General features: G+C 43.7%; 1 protein-coding gene across 1 annotated transcript in view; it reads left to right on the top strand.

Annotated features, from left to right (window-relative positions):
• The window catches only part of myo10 (myosin X), a 443,782-nt gene that overhangs the window by 353,831 nt on the left and 72,597 nt on the right, over window positions 1-17,354 (top strand). Inside the window, exons 23-24 of the mRNA XM_078240784.1 lie at window positions 83-292; window positions 15,126-15,165. Coding sequence (XP_078096910.1) covers window positions 83-292; window positions 15,126-15,165 — 250 coding nt within the window. The remainder of the gene's footprint in view (window positions 1-82; window positions 293-15,125; window positions 15,166-17,354) is intronic.

Genomic DNA, 17,354 nt, shown 5'->3' with positions numbered 1-17,354 from the left:
TGAAAAATGATTGGCACTCTATTTTTCAAGCAAATGTGTGTTTTTATATTATTTAAACAAAAGGTTTTCTCATCCCAAACAGGAAGCAGTACAAAAAGATTCTGGACATGGTTGTCATAATTCAGAAAAATTATCGAGCTTTTTTCTGGAGAAAGAAGTTCCACCATATGCGGAATTCCACAATAATATTGCAGACACACCGCCGAGGTCAGCTGGCACGCAGGCACTATAGACAACTACTTGAAAACAAAAGACAGGAAGAAGAGGTGCAGAAAAAAAACCAGGAAGAGAGGTCTGTATCTTACTGTGTATCTTCTTGCCCCAGCAACCAACAAATTCCTTTTTGTTTCCTTTTAAAACAACACTTTTTAAAGGAAAGTAATGAAATTTCAGTGTATGATAGTCACTGCTTCCTGGTGATTAAGTCAACCTTTGTTTCAATTGCAAGTATTTATTGTTTGTTGAATACTGCCACCACAGTTGGCGAGACTGGCAAAACTAATCCATTCTGAAATGTATATTTATGATTTAAAGCATTAGCTTAAAGTATATTTAAAGCATTCGTTTCTTACATTCCTTATATTTATTATTCATTTTCTGTATGTGGGCGTCGCTGGCTAGGCCAGCATTTATTGCCCATGCTAGTTCCCTTCAGAAGGTAGTGGTGAACTGCCTTTTTGAACCGCTGTGGCCCCAAAGGTGGAGGTACACTCAGTGCTGTTAGGGAGGGAGTTCCAGGATTATAACTCAGCGACAGTGATGGAACGACAATATATTTCCAAGTCAGGAAGGTGAGTGACTTGGAGAGGAACCTCCAAGTAGTGGTATTCCCAGGTATCATATATATGACTTAGCAGCTGGTTTTCCTGATTGCTCGCTAAGTAGTTATGCAATCACTGTTATGAGAACCTTTTTTGCAAAGTAATGTTGCCTAGCATGTGTATTTTCAGTGCAATAAATGCTGCTTTGATTTCAAAATGGTGTCTGTGGCACATGTGCCCACTCTGATGTTGGCCACACTGGATGCTATTTTAGTAAGGGTATTTGCACAGAGTGCATGTGCCAGAAGCATGTAGAGTGGCCACATAGTGTTGTTATTCACCATGTAACAGAGATTTGATGCTAGTGGTGTGATTTTCCTATCTTAATCTTACACAGATTAATAAGTGTTCAGCAGCAGGAAAGAACCCCACCAATACTAATGAAAGGGGTCATCAGTTACTTGCCGGTTAGATGCTGATTAGTATATTTTGGCTGTTGCTGAGGTTATAGCAGTGTTTGACGAAGCTCTGATGAAGGGTCATCTGGATTCAATGTTGGCTCTATTCTCTCCCCACAGATGCTGTCAGACCTGTTGAGATTTTCCAGCGTTTTTGTTTCAGATTGCAGCATTCGCAGTATTTTGCTTTTATTATAGCAGTGTTTGTTGGTTTGTTCTGTTAGTTATGCTCAAGTTCATCTGTACTGGAGGACTTCATCCTGCCTTCAAGTATTGGGCACAGACCACTTTATCCTAAAGATGATATTGCACTCGGCTTGGTTGCAACATGACAGGGAGCATGAGCAAGGGCAATACACATTCCTTAAAGAAGGAAGAGGGGCCATGTGTGCCATGTGTGCTCTGGGTCTTCGAGGATCAATCCTACCCCTCAAACAAAGCAAGGAATAGTGTCTCAAATGGCTCCACTTCACTAAAGAGGTGCTCACTAAAATCTGCCAGCTGCTGCAGGTGGAACTGCTTTCTCAGAGCAGCATGAGGACACTTTGCCAGTGACTGTGAAATCATTATGCCCATGAACCATCATACATCTGGCTCACTCCAAGCTTCAGCAGGCGATTTTGCATCATCTTTCACAGGAACCTGACACCACAAGTGATAGGAACAGGAGTAGACCATTGAATCTGTTCCGCAATTCTGAAAAATCTGCTGATCTTGGGCTTCAGTACCATTTTCCCACCCACTCCCCATATCCCTTAACTCCCTGAGAGACCAAAAATCTGTTTACTCCAGCTTTAAATATACAAACAAAGTATACCATTCATAGAGTACATAGGGGAGAAGGAAAGGAAAGGGTGCAGAATATATGTTACAGGCATAGCTAGGGTGTAAAGAAAGATCAGCTTAATATATGGTAGGTCCATTCAAAAGTCTGATGGCAGCAGGGAAGAAGCGGTTCTTGAGTCGGCGATGTCAGACTTTTGTATCTTTTTCCCGATGGAAGAAGGTGGAAGAGAGTATGCCTCTGGGTACGTGGGGTCCTTGATTATGCTGGCTGCTTTTCCGAGGCAGTGGGAAGTGTAGACGGAGTCAGTGGATGGGTGGCTGGTTTGCGTGATGCGCTGGGTTTCGTTCACAACCCTTTGTAGTTTCTTGCGGTCTTGGTCAGAGCAGGAGCTATACCAAGCTGTGATACACCTGGAAAGGATGCTTTCTATGGCGCATCTGTAGCGGACATGCCGAATTTCCTCAGAATCCACTGTGTCACCTGCATTTAAGCTACTGCAACAAACCAAGAGCTGGATATTCTGTGATGGCACTGACAACTGGCTTACCACTCCAGTTTGCACACTTGTGCACATGCATGTGTGTGTGTGCACACAACACATGGAATACTTCCTCAACTATTTTGGAGCAATTCCATAGTATTCGCAAGAACATGTGTCAAGATTCATCAAGGTCTGCTGTATCCAGTGCAAACTCACAATTATGAGTGAACAGTCGAATAGCTTAAAATGCCAAAACAGACTCCAGGATTTCAAGTTCAAATCCCTTCAGTCTCTTGTACCATTTATCAAAGTTCATAATTTTTCCTCCATCTGTTTTCTGAAATGCATTGAAAGCAGACCATGCTCCATATGCTTCTAGAACTCGTCTTTTTTTAAAAACTGATCCAAAAATTGCAATAGAAGGCACAATCCTCTTCATCATCCAAGTCATCCACTTCCATTTCTGAAAACACTTCACCAAGACGGAGCCAAAGAGGAGAAAGCAGGAAATCGTGTCCACATTTCCACCTTGTTTTTTCCATTGTTGATATTGTTCAGACTCAGAAAATCAGTAGATAATCAGAGCTTGAGATTTTGCAACATCCTCCTGCCATTTTGTAACTGAGTTCATCAGCAGCAGTACGTTTTTTTTCTCGAGGGTGGAGAAAAAACTGTTGTTCAGCAATTCATCACCAAAGCTCTATGTTCATCATCTGCTGCCATTTTAATTGCAATCATTGCATAATGTAGAAGAGTTTAAACCTAAAATAAAAGCAAAATACTGCAGATGCTGGAAATCTGAAATACCAACAGAAAATACTGGAAAAACTCAGCAAGTTTGGCAGCATCTGTGGAGGGAGAAAAAGAGTTAACGTTTTGAGACCATATGACTCATTCATTCATTCATATAACTCTTCTTGAGCTAAAGAGAGGGAAAAATGTGATGGAGGTATTTGTAAACTCCCCTCCCCCACTGGGCTACCTTGTCACTTGCTCTTGCTTTCACCGAGCACTGACCTTTGTTCTGCTTTTATTCTGCTAACTTATCTTTAGGCCACTATTAGCACCTTTTCTAGCCTTCAACACCTCCATTAGTGCTTCCTCTGTCTCGTGACCTATATATATTTGCTGCAATCTCTGAGCTCCCACCGATAACTGACTTTCTACTTGGCTCCAGCTTCTCCATCCCCTCTTGTATACAATCCATCAGATTTCTCCCTCTCTTTAACTCTGGAGAAGAGCCATACAGGTTTGAAATGTTAACGCTGTATCTCTCTCCACAGATGTTGCCAGACCTGCTGAGTTTTTCCAGCATTTTCTGTTGTGTTTTTCGTCTTGTTGTGGGAAATCACCACTCGGAGTCAGACTTAAAGATTCAACATGCAGTTTATTGAACAAAGCTTTGGGAGAAGTGCTTGGCACTCCGCAGTACTCACAGTCAACTTCTCAATTTTAAAATGGCAGCTGAGCTTCTTTTATACATTTCAAAGAGTCGACAAGTACAGACATTAGCAGTTATTACATCATTAGCCTTGGTTAGTTACACACATTAGCCAATTATGCCCCCCTAGCAACAATTGACCTCCAATCACATTCCTTCAAATGTTAACAAAAACTTATTGTTTCGGTTCTGCTTTATCTTAAGCTAAGCTGACCATCTGGACCTCAAGGTCTGGTTTTTTTGTCTGTTCCGTAGTTTTTTTATACAATAACAGGATGTAGCTGAAAGGTTAGTTCGTTGTGCAATGTCTATGCCTAAGTCAGCACATTTTAATGTCTTTCCACAGAGTCCATTTTGTACCAGGTAGCCATCTTGTATCTTCTAATTTCGGGATTCCATCTGGCAGCGTCTCACTTTTACTCCAACAATTCCCCCTTTTGGTCCTGGAGGATGTTCACAAAATCCAGATGACCAAACGACCTCTGTGTAGATGGCGTAGCAATATGTATATATGGCCTTTGGGGAATCCACCTCCCTGGTGTTCCGTACATATGCCACGCCTGTGACTCCAAGTCACTCTTCACAGGTACCTGTCTTTGTCGCCCTCTCCTTCCTTGGCGTCTTCGGGTGTTCCCATTAGATGTTCTTCTTCAATGACCATGCTGGCCCCTGGCTCAATCCGAGCCATCATGACTTTACAGCAGATATTAAAACATCCGGCAATCAAGCAATAAGCAATGATTATTACAACAAGAATAATTAGTCCATGCATTAAATATGACCCCCAGGATCCCCCCAATAACCATTTGATCCAGCTATTCCCCTTCTTGGGGCCTTGTCTAAAGTCATCGAGCTGCTTTCTTATGTCATTAATGGCTTGGGTGATGTTGTAGGATTCATCTGTAACATGTGTTCTACATTTGTCTCCTATTATTGTGCATACTCCTCCCTGCTGGGCTAACTGATAATCTACGGCATAGCGGGTCTGCTGCGCGTATAATCTTAATTCAGCCAGTTCTTGGTTGATGGCATCCAGTGCCCTTGATGTGCTGTTTCCCAGAATGGTTAATCCACAGATAAGATAGTTTCTATTTTTGGCACTAATTACTCCTGCTGTTCCCCCCAGAGACAGGGCCCCAATGAACCCGTAGCTGAGTGATGATCCCAGTGTGATGGGATCCTTCCAATCGGCACAGAATTCCTTGCTGATGGCCCGTGTTACTATCTTTCTCCTGGTATGTCCCTTTTGAGGGCATGGAACAGTGAGTGGTCCTATTGTCCCTACTGCAAAGAGGACCGGGAGGGTTGGTGTTGCCGTCGTGAAGGTGCTGTTGAGGAGGAATACAAATCCCTTCTTGGCTCGGTAACATTTAACATCCTGGTTATTGGTCTGTACGAACTGTATATACCGCCAATTGCTCGGTTCACTTGACTTTCCACCCGATCCTACCAATTGGTAAGTATCAAACGGTCTGTCCATGTGGCTGAGCTGACATGAGTCCCATTACACTGACCACAAATGAATTGCCTCCCCGTGGTCACGTTCAGGCATCTTTGCTCGTTACAGGTACAAGTAAACTGGCGTCTGTTTACTTGACAGCGCTGACAGGTGCACTGCGTCTGTATACAGGAAACATTCTCGGGGACCAAGACATATGCACACCCCCATCCTTGCCCCGAGAAGCAAAGCGGGTAGCTTGTATCGTCTGAACATACTCTCCCTTTCACTCCCCGGAGCCCCCTGCACACAGGATCTGTGGAGTTTATTAGTTCCACACATCTTCCCTCTATACCCCTCCTATATTTGCCTGTATGTCCCTTACAGGGTGCGTCTGAGGTATCCACCATATATAAGTCATGGGGGGTTCACCCAGGGCTGGCCACGAACAGGGCCTCTATGGATTGGGCTAGCGGGTAACACACGGTTCGATTACCGTGTAAATGTACATGGGTCTTGAAAAATAAGTTATCTTCTAATCCTGTCAACTTTACAACCGTGACAACATAGAGTGACGCAATTATATACGCTATCTTAGACATGTTTGTTACGTTCCAACAATATAATATTAATTTGGACTTGCTTGCAGTCGTCACCTGTTTGGGGAAAGTATCCTGGTTACTTTATTGATTAATCGTGAATCGCATGTTACTCATTAATTTCTTTGTACAATTTCAGCTAGGTCCAATGTTTCCACACACCTTTCCCTCTTATGTCCAGACAGGCACAAGTGTCTCCACTGATTATGACCTCATATGGGCCACTCCATTTTGGTGCAAACCCTGGTTTTTCAGGTAATGTTTTTACCATGACGTGACGTCCCGCCATCAGGACGTCAGGGAGCATTTCAATCCCTCTCCGTGCGCCTCTTTCTTCCTGATTGTCTCTTACTAATTTACGCATCCCTGTTAGTTGGGCGCTTAGTTCCAAAACATACCGTTTAATTTTGTTTTTTAATGGGCCGACGTTTTCTGGTAATTGCATCGCCCTTCCTGTCATTAGTTCATAAGGGGTTAATCTGGTTGTCCAGTTTGTCGTGGCTCTTAACCTCATTAATATAATAGGTAATACCTCTGTCCACGTTTTTCCTGACATTTGCACGCCCTTGGCCAGGGCATTCTTAATGGTTCGGTTCATGTGTTCTACCATTCCAGAACTCTGCGGATGGTAAGGGATCTGGAATTTTTGTTTTATTCCCATCAGTTGGCACACTGTTTTTACCACCTTTCCAGTGAAGTGCATCCCTTGATCCGAATCAATTTGTACGGGTATTCCCCATCTAGGGATTACCTCCTCTGCCAATATTCTAGCCACCGTGGTAGCAGTACAACTTCTGGTAGGGAACGCTTCTACCCACCTGGTAAACTGGTCTATGATAACCAAACAATAGGTTTTGCCGTGGGATTGTGGTAGCGGCCCTGTGAAATCTATTTGCAGATGTTCCCAGGGCCCCTTTGATCGGGGCTGGTGTCCCATCTTAATTTTTATGGGTCGACCGGGGTTGTATTGCGCGCATGTCACGCATTGGTGACAATGTCGGGCTATGTCCCTTCCCATTCCTTTCCACCACCATTCTTTTCCTATACTAGTTGCCATGGCCTCTCTTCCCGCATGTGAGAGTCCATGGTGTAGTTCCAAGAGGGTGTTTTGTATGCATTCTGGCGCCATTACCTTGTAATTGCGTCTCCAAATGTTATCAATCCCTCTGCTTGCTCCTTGTGCTTCCCACTTACCCTTTTCCTCTTCCGAGGTATCTTTGTGTAAATGCCGAATATCTATTTTGTCTTCTGTCTGGCCCGTTGCTGCAACTGGCAGCTCGCTAATTGCCTCCTGTTCTAACGCTAGTTGCGCTGCTCTATCTGCGGCTTGGTTTCCTTTGTATTTTAACCAGTCAGGGTTTTCCCTTTCTGGTTCCTTCTGATGTGCTTTGATTTTTATTACTGCCGCTTCTCGGGGTTTTTCGCTGGCCTTTAGTAATGCCTCAATTCTTTGTTGGTGTTTAATAGGAGTTCCTCCCGTGGTTACAAACCCCCTCCTACCCCATGCCGTCATATAATCATGTACTACTCCGAACACATACCTACTATCGGTGTATATATTTACCGTCTTTCCTTCGGACAATTCTCGTGCCTTTGTGAATGCCGCTAGTTCCGCCACCTGCACGGATAGACCTCCGTCAATTCTTTCTGACTTTACCATTTCCAACCTGTCATTTACTACTGCCCACCCTGTCCAGGGTGATCCTTCCACGTATTTACGTGAGGCATCTACAAAAAGGGTCTCTTCAGCTGTTGCTAAAGGTACATCCTTTACTCTACCTTCTTCTGTATCCATATCTACGTTTCCACAGTTATGTCGTTCTCCTGTATCCAAAATTCCTTCTGCTGGGTTATCTCCTGTGTCTCTTACTATTATAACTGATTTGCTGGGTGGCAGGCGGACGGCTTCCCATTTGGCCCTTCTCATGTTCGAGACTGACCTTAACTTTCCTGTATTTAGCATTGCCACCAAGGTGCGTTTGGTGTGGAGGTTTATATTTCCTGTCATTCCTATCGGTTCGCTAACCTTTACTGCCCAGGCGGCGCAATCTAAGGCAGCTATGCACCTTGGCAGTCCGGTAACTGCCGGCCCTTCTGCTGTTGAATAGTAACCTATGGGTCTCCATTTATCACCATGATCTTGCATTACTACTGCAGAGTAGAACCCCCCCTCATTGTTACAGTGTATGTGGAAATCATTATTGGAATCTGGTAGTCCCTGTCCGGGGGCTGATATCAGCTCTGCCTTTAACTTATTATAGGCCTCTTCTTGCTCAGGTCCCCATTCTATGGAGTTTAAAGCTGGCTTTCCCCCTTTAACTAGCCTCTATATAGCCTCTGCCAATTTTGCGAATTCCGGGATAAAACTTCGGCTATAATTAAACAGTCCCAGCACCTTCCTGACTCCTCTTACAGTGACCAGTGGTGTTCCGCAGGGCTCTGTACTGGGACCTCTGCTATTTGTGATATATATAAATGATTTGGAAGAAGGTGTAACTGGTGTAATCAGCAAGTTTGCGGATGACACGAAGGTGGCTGGAATTGCAGATAGCGAAGAGCATTGTCGGGCAATACAGCAGGATATAGATAGGCTGGAAAATTGGGCGGAGAAATGGCAGATGGAATTTAATCCGGATAAATGTGAAGTGATGCATTTTGGAAGAAATAATGTAGGGAGGAGTTATACAATAAATGGCAGAGTCATCGGGAGTATAGAAACACAGAGGGACCTAGGTGTGCAAGTCCACAAATCCTTGAAGGTGGCAACACAGGTGGAGAAGGTGGTGAAGAAGGCATATGGTATGCTTGCCTTTATAGGACGGGGTATAGAGTATAAAAGCTGGAGTCTGATGATGCAGCTGTATAGAACGCTGGTTAGGCCACATTTGGAGTACTGCGTCCAGTTCTGGTCGCCGCACTACCAGAAGGACGTGGAGGCATTGGAGAGAGTGCAGAGAAGGTTTACCAGGATGTTGCCTGGTATGGAGGGTCTTAGCTATGAGGAGAGATTGGGTAGACTGGGGTTGTTCTCCTTGGAAAGATGGAGAATGAGGGGAGATCTAATAGAGGTATACAAGATTATGAAGGGTGTAGATAGGGTGAACAGTGGGAAGCTTTTTCCCAGGTCGGAGGTGACGATCACGAGGGGTCACGGGCTCAAGCTGAGAGGGGCGAAGTATAACTCAGACATCAGAGGGACGTTTTTTACACAGAGGGTGGTGGGGGCCTGGAATGCGCTGCCAAGTAAGGTGGTGGAGGCAGGCACGCTGACATCGTTTAAGACTTATCTGGATAGTCACATGAGCAGCCTGGGAATGGAGGGATACAAACGAATGGTCTAGTTGGACCAAGGAGCGGCACAGGCTTGGAGGGCCGAAGAGCCTGTTTCCTGTGCTGTACTGTTCTTTGTTCTTTGTTCTTTGACTGGCCGCGGCATTTGTTGTACCGCCTTCTTTCAGTCTGTTGGCATCTCTTTAAGCCCTTGTGATATTAAGTGTCCGAGGTACAGGACTTGTGCTTTCCCGATTTGTGCCTTTTTGGGGCTCACCTTTAACCCTGCGGTTTTCAGTTCATTCAACACTAGATATAGTGCTCCCTGATGTCCTGACTTGGATTCTGAGGCTATTAATATATCATCCACGTATTATAGAATCGTGCTACCCTTTGGTAGTTCTACCCTTTTCAGGATGTCATTCATTACTCGATGGAAGATGGTGGGGCTATTGTGGAACCCCTGCGGTAGGCGAGCCCAGGTGTACTGATTGTCTCCCACTGTAAATGTGAATTTTTCTTGGGATTCGGGATCCAAGGGTAGGGACCAGAATCCATTGGCTATATCTAATACGGTTAAGATATTATACTCCGGTGACAATCCATTCAGGATTGCTACAATGGAGTGCAATTTGGGCGTTACTTTATTGAGGGCAGTGTAGTCTATTGTGAGTCTGTAACTTCCGCCGGGTTTGCTCACTGGCCAGGTAGGGGAGTTAGTGATACTCGTAGTTTCCCTCAGGATTCCTTTCTCCTTTGCTTCCGGTTTTATCGGGTACTGTCGGTGGGGCTTATGCTCCGGTCCGGGCACCTTTATCAGGTCAGTTTTGGTTAGGCCAGTGTCTAATTTTGTTTCGGCCCATACTCCGGGGACGGAGACACAGATGGCTCCAAACCCCTTTGTTTCTAGTCGCCAATCCCTGATGGTGGCTGTGGCCATCTTGATGGTCTCGAGGTGACTTGTGAGTTTTCCCATTCCGGTTTTCCGGCCGTCCCGTTTCGGCCAGGTTAGCTCTCCCTTCCCGCAGTCAATCAAAATTTCATACTCTTTCATTAAATAATTTCCCATTATTGTACCCTCGTGATTTTTACATACATAGAATCTCATTGGTATATACAAATTATTTATTTCTACTGACGTGGTCTCGCTCAGGTAGGTGGGTGTTTTGTTCCCTCCTATCCCTGTTAGATAAATCATCCTACCTGTAGTGGGTAAGGGAAGGTTGGTGACAGATATGGATGCTCCTGTGTCCACCAGCATCTCACATTGCCTGCCCCCTACCAGTGCAGACACACAGATCCTTCCCTCCTTCTTACCCTTATTAATGGGGGCTGCAGGCCGTCAGTCTTGCTGATCTCGGAGGTTCCTTATTTCCTCCAATTCTGCTGTGGACACGGATCGGGGCTGGGGTCTCCCATGTTTGTCCCAACATATTGCTTCCGTGTGTCCATTTTTATTACAATAATTACAATGTCTCCCACTGTTTCCAAATTTATTTCCTTTCCTTGGGACCCGGCACTCATTTGCCCTTGTTGGCCACAATTGTGACAGGTCAGTTTGGGCTTAGTTCCACTCCCGCTACCGTAGGCAGCTACTCTTTCCTGTTTTATCTTCGTCTGAGATTTCTCCTCTCCCCCTCCGTGTACGCCGCTAGCCCATTCCACCAGTTCATCATAATCCTGGGACATGATCACTCCTATTTTTAAGATGGTTTGGTGGGCGCTGGAGAGCCCATCCTTGAAAGCCTGGATGAAGGCTCGATCGCCACGGCCTGGATTTCCTTGCCCTGAGCATTCCTGGTATACTTGGAACAATCGTTCCTCATATTCAGAGGCCCCTTCCCCCTTCTGTTGCTTGGTCATTGTGATTTTACTCTAATTGGTAGGGGCATTCCCCAAAACCCTCTGTAATTCCGTTTTAAGCAAGACAAAGGGTGCCTGTTGGGCGTCCACATCTGCCGTTAGGGCTACCGCATGCGTCCAGCGTTTTGTAGTCTACTATTGTATACTATTGTGGTCTACTCCAGGGAGGGCGGCGGGCCCTCCGGCTACCTGCCTCCATTTGTCCGCTGGGCATGCGGCCCTGACTAGTTGGTGTATATCCCTTAAGTGCAGTTGGTGTCCTACCCAGACCGTATCTAGTTCTGCCCAAAATTTCGTATTTGCGCTTCTGGGTTGTAGTTTACCCAAGGAGGCCATTATCTGTTGTCTCTCGCCTGGGGTGAATGGTTTGTAATGTGCTGTTGGCTGCGCGGCCGTTCCCCCTCGGGTTACTGGCGCCAAGTTGCGTTATTCCTTCTTCTGGAGGGGCTGTCGCTTCCTGTTGTATTGTCTCGTAAGGGGGCAAAGGGACAGTTTCCCCTCCCCATTGATTCTCTTCTAATAATTGATTCCTTTTTTCTAATTCCCTTACCCTATATTCTAATTTCTTAATTTGGTCCTTGTCTTCATTCCACCTTTTAGTGGAAGCGGCTACTTGTCCAATTAGTCCAGCTAATTGATGTACTAATAATACCCCTGCCTTTTTTGTGTTGTCTCTCTTTTCCCCATCTACCCACTTTCTCTGTTGTTCTAAGGTCTGAGAAACATCCCAGCCATCCCTTTGCATCTTCTTAATCAACGAGTGTCTGTCTGTTATATATTTATCAATAAGGGAACCCGCAGGTCCCCACTTAGTTTCCTTACCTGCCATCTTGCAGGCTTCTAGGCCGCTTCGTTGAGGTTTCTGTTTATCCTCACGGCCACAATTACCTTCTCAGCAACGTGTTTCCTCCACCGGAGTCTGGCTCTAGGTCAGGGTGATCAGCTCCTTACCGCACCGCTTTACAACATGAGACAAATACACCAATTTTTTATGCAAGCAGATGGCAAACTCTGCATTTGTGCGCCACTACAGAGTAGTATATAAAAAAAACTACGGAACAGACAAAAAAAACCAGACCTTGAGGTCCAGATGGTCAGCTTAGCTTAAGATAAAGCGGAACCGAAACAATAAGTTTTTGTTAACGGTTGTTTTTGAAGGAATGTGATTGGTGGTTAATTGTTGCTAGGGGGGCATAATTTGATGCTAAATGACCTCTGCTACTTCACGATCCTAAGTGCCTTTATGCCTCTACGCCCACTTTATGGTCCTGACCATCGCGTGGGGGATTTCCCCTCTTAACAACCGGTCTAAGGCTGCGCGTTTGAGACAGGCACTTCCTTGTCCTTAGTTGATCAGCACAAGCAATCAATTCCTGTTTCTATCTGATAGTCCCATAAATTCTCCTAATTTCCACCCGTTTTTAACTGTATTGTTTGCTCAGTCTGACTCCCACAGTTCAATAATCTCTACTCCAGTTCGCCGATCGAGGCCAACCGATCAACTCACCAGCAGTGAGATCCTGCTGACTACACCAATTTGTTGTGGGAAATCACCACTCGGAGTCAGACTTAAAGATTCAACATGCAGTTTATTGAGCAAGCTTTGGGAGAAGTGCTTGGCACTCCGCAGTGCTCGCAGTCAACTTCTCAATTTTAAAATGGCAGCTGAGCTTTTATACATTTCAAAGTGTCGACAGGTACAGACATTAGAAGTTATTCCATCATTAGCCTTCGTTAGTTACACACATTAGCCAATTATGCCCCCCTAGCAACAATTAACCTCTAATCACATTCCTTCAAAAACAACCGTTAACAAAAACTTATTGTTTTGGTTCTGCTTTATCTTAAGCTAAGCTGACCATCTGGACCTCAAGGTCTGGTTTTTTTTTTCTGTTCCGTAGTTTTTTTATACAATAACAGGATGTAGTCAAAGGTTAGTTCGTTGTGCAATGTCTATGCCTAAGTCAGCACATTTTAATGTCTTTCCACAGAGTCCATTTTGTACCTGGTAGCCATCTTGTACCTTCTAATTTCGGGATTCCATCTGGCAGCGTCTCACTTTTACTCCAACAATCGTCTAAACCTCGTCTTTCACCTCAAGCATTTATTTTTAAGACTGCTCAGCAGACACACTCTCAGTTCCTTCCATACCCCACTGTTGAGCCAGTGCTAATCACCTGCCTTTAACAACGCAATTGGCTCAAGAATGTAATTGCTAGTACAACGTAATTTCTGATGCATTGTCACAGCCTTGTCACTAGCTATATAGCAAGCAACTGAGGAGTAGGCAACCAGCAAACCTCTTTCTGGCCATGTTGTCCATAATCAAATGGTTCAACTGCAGTACCAGTTATAGAGTCATAGAGGTTTACAGCATGGAAACAGGCCCTCCGGCCCAACTTGTCCATGCCGCCCTTACTTTTTTTAAAACCCCTAAGCTAATCCCAATTACCTGCATTTGGCCCATATCCCTCTATACCCATCGTACCCATGTAACTATCTAAATGCTTTTTAAAAGATAAAATTGTATCCGCCTCTACTACTACCTCTGGCAGCTTGTTCCAGACACTCACCACCCTCTGTGTGAAAAAATTGCCCCTCTGGACACTTTTGTATTTCTCCCTTCTCACCTTAAACCTATGCCCTCTAGTTTTAGACTCCCCTACCTTTGGGAAAAGATATTGACTATCTACCTTGTCTATGCCCCTCATTATTTTATAGACCTCTATATGGTCACCCCTCAGCCTCCTACGCTAAGGGGTGACCTTATAGAGGTCTATAAAATAATGGTTCAACCCAGTGAACCCAATTCAGTATTAAACAACCATCCTACACTTTACATTCCCTTCCACTGGTGGTGATTATCACAATTCCCCTTTGGTCAGAATAAAAGCTAATCCAAAACAAACACTGCAACCAACTTTATGGAGTGAGTTTTCCAGAATGAAAATGGGAGACCCCAAAAATACCAACGTTGGGCAATGTGTTAATTTAAAGGCATTGATCTGAGTGCAAGGAATGATCACTCTGCTCCCAGTTGAAGCCAATTAACACAGTTTAAAAGGTCATGAAGAGCTGGTCAGACGGTGACCTTGTCATTTTTAAAGAGACAGATAGATTGTCCACACCTTACAGAATTTAATTGAATTAATATGTGGGACATATAGGAATTATACAGTAAATGGTAGAACCCTTAGGAGTATTGACAGGCAGAGAGATCTGGGCGTACATATCCACCAATCACTGAAAGTGGCAACGCAGGTGGGTAAGATAGTCAAGAAAGCAGACGGCATGCTTGCCTTCATGGGTTGGGGCATTAAGCATAAAAATTGGCAGGTCATGCTGCAGCTGTACAGAACCTTAGTCAGGCCTAATTTAGAATATTGTGTACAATTCTGGTCACCACACTACCAGAAGGATGTGGATACCATGGAGAGCGTACAAAAGAAGTTTACTAGGATGTTGCCTGGTTTGGAGGGTATTAGCTATGAGGAGAGGTTGGATAAACTTGGTTTGTTCTCACTGAAACAATGGAGGTTGAGGGGTGACCTGATAGAGATCTGCAAGATTATGAGTGGCATGGACAGAGTGGAAAGTCAGATGCTCTTTCCTAAGGTAGAAAAGTCAAGTACTAGAGGACATAGGTTTAAGGTGCGTGGGGAAAGTTTAGAGGAGATGTGCAAGGCAAGTTTTTTACACAGAGGGTGGTAAATATCCAGAACGCACTGCCTGGGGAGGTGGTAGGAGCAGGGACGATAGCGGCATTTAAGGGGCAACTAGACGAATACATGAATAGGATGGGAATGGAAGGATACGGACTCCGTAAATGCATATGGTTTTAGTTTAGGCAGGCAGCATGATTGGTGCAGACTTGGAGGGCCGAAGGGCCTGTTCCTGTGCTGTACTTTTCTTTGTTCTTTGACACAAAGTCAGGGTTATGGGTAACAACCTATCAGCCAGCAAACATCATAATCAATATTTAAATGTCTTATTGATACTTTGTTTTATTTTAAAATGTCTTTTACAGAGAAATGCAAAAACGAGAAGCAGAACTCCTCATACAACAGGTAATGAATAAACTGTTGCTTCATTTTTCCTGACCAAGTTCCAAAAATCAAGTTCATTTTCTCAGATCAGTTGACATGTTAAACTTGGGAGTGTCTATTATTAATGTACTTTTTTCCTATATTTATCTATTTGAAATTCTTTCAATTGAATCTTGTTTTGCAAACTGACTTTGCTCTATAGGACAAACAGGAAATATAAATTAAAGCATTTTGTGTGTCTTTTGAAAGAACATTGTGGATAAGACATTAATTGTCTGTCAAGTATTTTTTATCAACTTAATTTTTAAAAATATTTTTTAAACTGTAAAAGAATCATCACCCAATCTACCTATTTCCCAGATTTAGTTCTCCAGTTTTTCTATCATATGCTTCTATTTGAATCTATTTTTTCCTACCTTTCAAGCACTAATATGAATAACACCCATTTTATGTTCTGTTTAAAGGTATCTGCAATTCAAATGGGGTTTCTTTTTACTTGAATATTGATAAAGGTGTAATTGGGTTTCATAATAACCCCACATTCTCTTTAAGTTTCAAAATTCCATATTTTTCATGCATTTTTGAACAGTAAAATTTATAACACAAACATGCTGGAAACTCGTAGTATGCAGTGACATACTGAAAATGTTCATCAACTGGCCCCAATCTATCCATTATAATTTGTACGCCACTTAGAAGCATCATTCCATCTATAGCTTTGTCAACACAAAATTCAAACTTCCCATTGCTATTCACCTGAGGCTCCTGAGATCTGCCTATATATTCCAGCTCTTCCAGAATTCCCTACCTGCATCCTATCCTCACATGTCGTCATTATTCTTGTTGATCTCCACTTGTTTCTTATTTCTTTCTGTATTGATTTCATCATCTCCAAATCCTTAAGTGCTTCCATCCTTATACAGTCATTCACACCATTGACTCTTAACTGTTATCCCTTGCATTCCCCATTCCCTACACATTAACGTTTAGAGTGATCCATAATCTTTGACCACACTCTGGAAATTCCCTCTCTAAACTGCTTCACCATTTCCCACCTTCAAAATCCATCTTAAAACCTACTCTTTAACAGCACCGACATATGAACATGGTAAAAATAGGAGCAGGATTTGGCCCAATGGCTTTTTCGTTCATGAAGATGTCTATATCAACTCTGCTTCACTAAATATCTCCATTCTATGATTTCCTAATGCCCAAAAATCTATAAATCTCAAGTCTTGAATATACTCATCACCTGAGCATCCGCAGCCTTCTGGGGTAGAGAATTTTAAGATTCACAATTTGTAAAGAAATTCACAGAATCACAGAGTTGTTAAAGCACAGGGGGAGGCTATTTGGCCCATTTAGGTCCGCACGCACCAGTCCTCCAAACAAGCATCATGACATAGTGCCAGTCCCCTGCCTTTTTCCAGTACCACTGCACATTGTTTCTATTCAAGTAATCATTTAATGGCCCAATGCCTTGATTGAACCTGTCCACCACAATTCCAGGCAGTGCACTCCAGACCTGAACCACTTGTTGTGTGTCACATATGTTTCTTTTGCAAATCACCTTAAGTCTGTGCTCTCTCATTCTTGATCCCTTTAGGAGCCGGAACAGTTTCTTCAATCTGCGCTGTCCAGCCCCTCATATCATTTTGAACATCTCTATCAAATCTGCTCTTAGCTGCCTTCACTCCAAGGAGAACAGTCCCAACCTCTCCAAACTAGCCTCAGAACTGAAGTTTCTCATCCCTGGAACTATTCTTGTAAACCTCTTCTGCAATCTATCGAACAAATTCATATCCTTTCTGATAGTGTGGTGCCCAGAACTGTACACAATACTCCAGCTGAGACGAAACTAGTATCTTGTATAAGTTCAGCATAACCTCCTGCTCTTCTACTCCCATGTCCCTATTAATACAGCCCAAGATACTGTATGCTTTATTTATTAATTGCTCTCTCCACTGTCCCTCTACCCTTGATAATCTATGCATATATATGCAGGCAGGTCCCTCTGCTTCTGCACCCCCTGAAGAATTTTACCCATATTTTATATCGTGTCTCATGTTCTTCCTGCCAAAATGCATCACCTCACATTTCTTTGCATTGAACTTCATCTGCCACCTATCTGCCCACTCCACCAACCTGTCTGTCATTCCGAAGTTCTACACTAGTTAGTTAAACACAATTTCTCCTTTGGAATTCCTTGC

The sequence above is a fragment of the Mustelus asterias genome, chromosome 2 (assembly GCF_964213995.1).
Source record: "Mustelus asterias chromosome 2, sMusAst1.hap1.1, whole genome shotgun sequence".
Lineage (NCBI taxonomy): Eukaryota > Metazoa > Chordata > Chondrichthyes > Carcharhiniformes > Triakidae > Mustelus > Mustelus asterias.
Note: the sequence above shows the minus strand (reverse complement) of the source record. Positions and strands in the feature narration are given on the sequence as shown.